This window comes from Cygnus olor, chromosome 14 (assembly GCF_009769625.2).
Source record: "Cygnus olor isolate bCygOlo1 chromosome 14, bCygOlo1.pri.v2, whole genome shotgun sequence".
Lineage (NCBI taxonomy): Eukaryota > Metazoa > Chordata > Aves > Anseriformes > Anatidae > Cygnus > Cygnus olor.
The window spans coordinates 1907113-1914742 of record NC_049182.1 but is presented as its reverse complement, the minus strand read 5'-3'; the positions used below and the strand labels follow the sequence as shown (position 1 = coordinate 1914742).

General features: G+C 52.0%; 1 protein-coding gene across 1 annotated transcript in view; it reads left to right on the top strand.

Moving 5' to 3' along the window:
- Positions 1-92: 92 nt before the first annotated feature.
- Positions 93-7630, top strand: part of PDLIM4 (PDZ and LIM domain 4) — a 43252-nt gene continuing 35714 nt past the window's right edge. The window contains exon 1 of the mRNA XM_040573444.1: positions 93-297. Coding sequence (XP_040429378.1) covers positions 205-297 — 93 coding nt within the window. The 5' untranslated portion in view covers positions 93-204. The remainder of the gene's footprint in view (positions 298-7630) is intronic.

The following is a 7630-nucleotide window of genomic DNA, read 5'->3' as shown; positions in this document are numbered from 1 at the left end:
CTCCCGGCCCCGGGCCCCCCGCCCGCCGCTCCCGCCCCGTCGGGGCCGGGCCCGCCCCCGCGGCCCGCCTCTCCCCCCCCCCCCCCCGCCCCGGCAGGGCCGTCCCGGGGCTGGGCGAAGCTTTAAGGGCTGCGGCGGCGGCACGGAGCGGAGCCGGAGCGCAGCGGCACGGAGCCTGCCCCCGGCGCCACCACCACCACCGCCATGCCCCACTCGGTGGCCCTGCGCGGTCCCTCGCCATGGGGCTTCCGCCTGGTGGGCGGCAAGGACTTCAGCACGCCGCTCACCATCTCCAGGGTGAGCCGGGGTCCGCAGCCTCTCCCCCTGCTGCTCGGGGCCGGGGGGCACCGGGGGCTCCGGGGGGCGCCGGGCGCGGAGCCGTCGGGGGGCTCCGGGGGACTCCAGGCGCGGAGCCGTCGGGGGGCTCCGGACGCGGGGCTGTGCGCTGGGGGCTTCTTGTTTGGGCAGCTCGGCTTTGTGCTGGGGGGCCGGGGGAGCGCTGGGTGCTGGGCGGAGGGTGCGGGGCTGCTGCCGAGCCCCCCCCCCCCGCCCCGGCTCCCGGTGGGCTGCGGGGGCTCGGGGGCTCTGCTGGACGGGGGGGTCGGGCGGTTCGCAGGGTGGCTGCAGCATTCAGCTGCCCTCCTGACGCACAAAAGCCCTCTGCCATCTCTTCGTTCACCAGCCAAAGCCGTGACAGAAAGTGGAAAATATTTACCCTGAGCTGTAAAGAAAGCTGGGGAGGAAGGCACCTTTAAAAGGACCTGGGGCTGTGTTTGAGCCCAGCAGTGCCCGCTGCCCAGCTTCGAGGGGCTGCTTTTATTCCGGGCTGCCCCGCTCAGGTGGCCCGGCCAGGGCTGGTTTGTGGAGGGAAGGGGGGGAAGGTGGAACTGGGAAGGACTGGGGCAGAGGCTGCCCCCGCTGCTCCTGGGGACTCGGGCACCCAGCTCTGGTGTGGGCGCTCCCGGGGAGGGGGGCACAGCAGCTCCCCGAACCCCCAGCCACGTGGGGTTTTATTGCAAGTGAGCACGGAACTTGGGTGTCTGTATGAGCCTTCCCACTGTGAAAAGGAATGTCTGAATTTAGAGGAGGGAGCCTGCTCAACTGTTGCTTTGAAAAAGCCTGGTTTAATGTTAAGCAAGGGAAAAAAAAAAAGTCTGCTTTTGCGTAGGCCCAAAGTGGATTCAGCAAACCTGGGAGGTGTGAGGATAATGCCCCCCCTGGACGGGCTTACTTTTGGCAGCAAGCAGCAGCGCAGGGGCTGGGGTTGCTGAGCGTGGCACTCCCTTAGCCCAGGCCTGTTGTAACCCTGCTTCCATGGAGGCGAGGGGCGATGCTTTGAGAGCGGCTCCCTGATGCTGCTGGGGGCTGACAACACCTGGCTCTGCTCCCACCACGTGGAGATGGTGCTGGCTTCAGAAATAACATCTAAAGGGGCAGAATTAAGAAGGCTGTGGGGTGGGCAGCCTTGGGGGGGGGGCTCTGGGAGCTGGGCTGTGCGAGATGTGGCTGGGAGCAGGTGTGCCGCGTGCCCCCTTCGATTATGGAATTGCATGGGGAGGCAATTAGTTGAGTTGATGAACCAGGAGCTGGGGGAGCAGCTCTGCCCATCCCAAGGCTGGTGCAGCCCCCGGACCCCCAGCCTAGCAGCTGGGAGGAGGGGAAGATCTGCAGGGCTGGAGACAAAAGCGTGGGAGGGAGCCTCTCTGCAGGCTGATTGTCGAGGCTTTTGGCTGACGTCTGCCTGGTTCAAAGTGCTTTTTTATTTATTTTGTATTAAAATGTCATTAAATTACAAACAGATACTCTAAAAAGCAGTGATCCTGGTGGGAGGAGGGAGCAGACTCTGGGGCTCCCACCTCCAGCTGCGAGCCCCAGCTGCTGACATGGGCCAGGGCTGGTGGCTGTGGGGCTGGGGTGGTTGCACTCCTCCTGTGCCCTTGTGGGGCTGGGGATGATGTCGGGCACGAGGCTGGGGCTGCTCAGCAAGCCTCCTGTGTGTGTGTGGGACTGGCTGATGCCGGCGGCTCGTGGGTTGCAGCTTGGGACGTGAGACATCTGAAAGCCACCCACATCTCCAGCTCTCGATGCCAAAGGCTGTCTGTCTCTTTGTAACCCTGCTTCCAGTCACTTGTAAAACATGAATTCATCTGCGTGGGGTTTGAAAAAAATATCCTCAGTCACCAATAGGTTGGTTTTGTCTAGTCCTTGCTAGGCTGCTACAGGAAACAATTTCTCTCCAGACCTGACAGCTCCCTGGCAGTAATGGATCGTGCTGTTTGGAGCCACTTGCTGCCTGCCTGGAGAACCCTCCCAGGGCGCAGCTGTTTCTCCCAAACCTACCTGCATGCTGTCACTTCACCCAGAGCAATCTTAAATGTTGCATTGGTGGGACCTGACCCCAAAGGGGGGCTGTAGGAGGGGCAATAGAGATGCAGCTGGAGCTGGCTGCGTGGTGCTGGAGCAGGAGGCACTGCTCTGGTGCCTGGGCTGCTAGCTCCGGGGCGGGACGAAAAGCCAAGCCTGTGGCAGTATCTGCAGAGGACAAACCTGGAAAAATATGGATTTGGCAGCAAGAAAAACAATGACCTCAAACAGTGCTGCTTTGGAATAGGACTTGAATGACTTACCAGGACTTGCTTTTACCCTTTCGCTCCCTGCAAAGTCCTGCGTTTGCACAGGTGCAGCTCGTGGTGGTGAGCCCTGTCACTTGCAGCTGTTTCAAATATGCTCATGAAGTCAAGAAATGATTTATTTGTCTTGAAAGCAGGTCTCATCCCTCTGTGGTTTGATAAATCTTAAATGACAAGTGGTAAAGGTCTGATTGCTCGAGTCACTGAGAACAGCTGATGCCATGGCCATGGCTTGAGCTGGAGTGTGAAGTGTTAAAGTCTTTAAAATGAAATCTTGGGTATTAAAGATAAGGAAATGCAAATACAGATGGCTGTGCTTAGGGCGTCTGTCGCATGTGGCCTCTTAAAAAGCTAGCTGTGCTAGCTGTTCCTTTTCTTCCCAGTTTCTTCCCCTGTTTTCTTGGGGACCACAGTGAGCAGGGCTGGAGGTGGTGGGGCTGCCCGTGGGGAGCCTGGGGGGGGGATTGCAGTCCAGGGCTCGGTGCTGGGGAGGGAGCCTGACTTGCTTTGTCCCTGTGGTTACAGCAAGTTAAAGCCGGGTGTAGTTCATCATGTAATGAGAGGTTCCTTCTTCTAGTGATATTTATAGGGGTGGGGGAATGACCCGAAGCACCTGGCCAAGGACTTGACAGAAAGTGGCTGTAGGACCTTATTAATTTTCTGGTGGCTGTCAGCTGCTTTTCCTTGGAGGCTAACAACTGGACACTGTCTGTGCTTGTGGCACGGGGGCTTTCTGCCGCTTTCACGCAGGTATCCACAACGCTCCCTTTCACTCGCGAGCACACCCAGCAGCAGAAGTGGAATAACTTACTCAGCTGCTTTCAGTGCCGTGCCTGTAACCACATCAGTAACTGCCATGGTTCCGTGTGGGATTGCCGTTGATCTACCCCTTGCCTAGGATTAAAAGATAATCAGTCATTAGTGTAACTGGAGTAGCTGAATGTATTAATCGCCTGAACTCACTTGTCGAGCTCTTAGAGCAGCCAGCGTCATCCCCTGCCCAGCTCTGCCAGCGTCAGTCCAAGCACTTGCTGCTTTTAGTCAGAACTACTTGGCGAAGCAGGCTACTGACAAATGGACTGAATCCAGTATTGGAAACAAAAAGTAGTTTTTTAACACAGCTTTTCCTTTATCTGCTGGCTCCAACATCAGTTTACCTGCTGGTCCGTAGCAGAGCAGCAAGAAATGCATTTGTCAGCGTTGGCTTGGAGCTGGAACAAGAAATAATCGGTCTGCAGTCCATTACCCAAGTAGTGTGGTGTGGTGAGTTCAGGTTGAATCTTAAGTTTAAGCAGCTTTTATGTTTGAGCAAATACTTGTACCATGAAAGGCTGGGATACGCAGAAGGAAATCCGCCGATGGAGGAATTCCAATAAACGTTGTTTTGTTCACTCCTCCGGGCTGCCTGCAGATCCCCCGGTGCCATGCCGGGATCCTTACCACTTGCACACCAAATGCATGCACCCTGAGCCCTGCTTTATGTTACAGGGTGGCCCACAGGTCCTGTTCCTACATGCTCTGGGCTGGGGATGGCAGAGCCCAAACCTGAGGACGGTTTGGGTTAACCCTCTAAATCCCCACCTGATTATGTGAATCCTGACACACTTGGCAGAGAAGGCAAGAACCAGAGGTGTCAACAAAGGGAACAGGACTTTTTCTCCTTTGCTTTTCTGCTAGGCCATAAGGTTGTTGCCTTTGGTTTTATATGCAAATTTTATGTACTTGATTGTTTATTAAATGGAAACGGTCCACTTTGTTAACAGTCCCAAATGGACTGGAATAACTGCTCTGTGCTGATAAAAATCATAAAGCTAGAGACACGGCTGATTTCCGCTGGCCTTTGGTATTTCTATTGTCTGTATAGAAGAACTAAGAGATCTTAGTTGTTTCTCTTTGTTGCATATTATTGTTGTAACGTAATGATTCAAGTGGGGTGATGTTTTTAAGTGGCAGGAACTAGTTGTGCTTGTTGTTTTGTTTTCATTAGTGTCCCAGTGCTTGTTTGGTGCAAGGTCTCAAATGAGAAATCTGTGCTGTTACACTTCAAGCTGTAGTGGTACTTAACAGTTAATTTAATAAAGATAAGGACTAAAAGAAGTATGTTACAAATATGTTTGCTGCTGAATGTATTCCATCACTGAGGCTTTATTTAATAACTGAAAGTAAAGTAAATGCTTGTGCTAGTTCAGGAGACAGTAATGGGAGAATAGGCTGGAATGAAAGCCTAATGCTAATTACCCTAATCAAGCACGCTGATAATCCCGAGTGGGAAACCGGGCGGAAAGAATGATTCACGCAGGTCCATTCATACGAGGTCTGACCTTGGTGCGAGTTTAGCAAAATAAACCCAGCACACCCTTGAAAACACTCAGGCTGCTGCCAGGTGGAACAAAGCAGAAGGTGCTTGGTGTAACTGGGGTGTTTAGCTTTTTGTTGTTGCTGTTAGAAAACTGACATCACCTTCATTGTGAAGATTGAAAGATTGCCTGTTGGGACAGGTAGGCAGAGTTAGAGTTACTTTGGAAAAATGTCTGGGTGTATCTCACTTGATAGGAGGACAAAACAGAATAAAGGTGTGCATCAAGGCTTAATAAAATGCTCCTGTTGGTGTGGGAAGCATGCAAGGAAAATGTATGGAATGCTTCTTTTTATTTTTTTGTTGCTTTAGAGTTTAACAGGTGGTGATACATATAGGTGGCCCTGCTGGGGGTAGATCAGTCCTTTAATTTTAACACAAATATGTCATTGTGGGTTATGTGGAATTAGTGAAGTCTATTACAACTCGTTTTTTCTTGTAGCTTGGGGAAAAATGCATGTTACAAGTCTGCAGGTGTTACATAGTGAATCTTTGGAGGTGTGGATCCTTTTAAATGTAATATTTTAACTTAAATCGTTTGACTTCAGAGTTCTTAAAACGCATTGGCTGCTGGTTCTTAGATACCCAAACACTTAGTGAAATTATTTTTGTTCTAAGCCACCTGTGACCACAGGTGCTGGAGTGTGAAAGAAAACAGCAGATCTCTCAAGATCTAGTGGAGCTGATAAAACAGCTAAAACAAACATGTTAACAGAACACACTCCACTTGATTTGTTGTCAGTGCGGAGCTGCTGGATGTGTACTGAAGCAAGACACTAATGTATGTAGTGAAAGCTTGTTAATGTAATGGGTTTGTACACTGCCATTAACACCACGCTTGCAGTAAGCCCTGGCAGATAAGGGTTGGGAATGTTTGGTTTCAGCTTCTCATCTTGCTTGAGGTTTCTGTGCAAGTACCAGATTCACTGGGTTACTTGGAGCAATTGCAAAAATGCAGAGCCACAGCGTGTCGTTGGAGTGGTTTTTACAGCCAGCAGAGACCAGGAAAAAAGAAACAAACTTTCTCACCATATAGAACATATCTCTATTAAAAAAAAAAAATGCTGTGCAAGAGCATTTCAGCCAATAAATCTCCCAAACGTCATAAAGATGCCTTCAAAGCCCGTACCACACTCAATCTTTCTTGTCAACCAGAGCAGCAGAAACTTGCAGCTCAAATTCACACCCATTAAACCTTAAGTACTTCTACAGAAACATGTCTCCTGGACTAATAGCAGAGTACGTGCAAATGACATTTTACAGTACAAGAAGCTTCAGAAAGCAGAATACAGCTGATTAAATAAGATTATTTTAAATAATTATTCCTAATTATCAGTAACGGGCAGTGCATGGCTGGAAGAGAAACAGCCTGGAAGAACTAAATCCTGTGTGGTGTGCTAACAGGCACCTCGGACTAGATGCTCTGCTGGAAGGTTACCGTGCCCTGAGCCTGGATGCTGTCATCCACCGTAAGCCAAAGCCATGGACGTTTCCCAGAAGCCTTTAGCACATGTAAAGCTTCCAGCACAAAAGGCCAAACCCTGCGAAATATCTACTGTGCACAAATAAACCAGGAGAAGGCAGTGGCACGGGGCCCAGCAGCAGCAGGGTGCATGATGTGACCGCCTCCTTGCTTCACAGGGACCAAGCTGCAGCTTTGCTGCCCGCCTGAATCCAGACTGCTTGTGGTGAACTTCTGCTTGACAGCACCTCTGCTGCTCTCCTTTTGGTCATAAAGAAAATATCCGCCAGGAAGGTGGATGGAGAGAGCCTGTGCTTTAAAGGGAGTGCTGTGAGCACCCAGGGGCTCTCCAGAGCTGCTCCAGGCAGCCCCTGTGGCAGTCCCAGAGGTGGGCTGGGGGGCGGAGAGGGGCTTCACAGCAGGGCTGGCCACAGACCCTCTGATGGAAATGAGCTGCTGACTGTGATAAAGGCATCTGTTACATCAGTGTGCCAAATGTTGGCCGTGATGCAGCTTCTGGGGGACCTCGGAGCTGCTCCAGGCTGACCCGCATTGTGGGGCGCGCTGTCCCCCTGGCAGCACGGGGTGACCCTAAGCGTGGCAGAACCCGGGGTGGTGGTGGGCTGGTGCTGGGTGTAGCAGAGCAGCTCATCCCCAGCTTCTCCCCCCAGGGAGGGAGGAGAGGGAGGGGCAGCAGCGTGGTGGGGCTGAGCAAGGGGGGCTTCCTGCAGAGTCAGTCCCCTCCCACGGCTGAGTGACCCGTGTCTTCCTCAGCTGGCTCTCTGAGATTTCCACTTGGGTTAGGTGGCTCAATTTATCTGGTTCAATTTATGTTTCCTTGATTCTCATCCTCTTCCCCGTAGAGATCTCAGCCCTTGAGCTGGATTAGGAGCTAAGCTACAAATCTGATTCTAAATTTGGATTCGGATCCATCAGCGCTTGGACTAGGAAGGGGCTTTGAGTGTTTTGCCCTTTGTAATGCTTGTACTCTGCTTCTTTCCCTTTTATGCTCTTAAACATCTTCCTTCTTATTTCTTCAGCAGTTAAATGAACTCACATTATGTAAACAGTGCTCCTCGCTTGCTGTGGTGTGCAGCATGCCCAAGCAAAATCAAGATATGCTGGTCTCCTGCACTTTTCTAACTGCTTATATAAATGGATTGGCAAGGAAAGTATATTCGT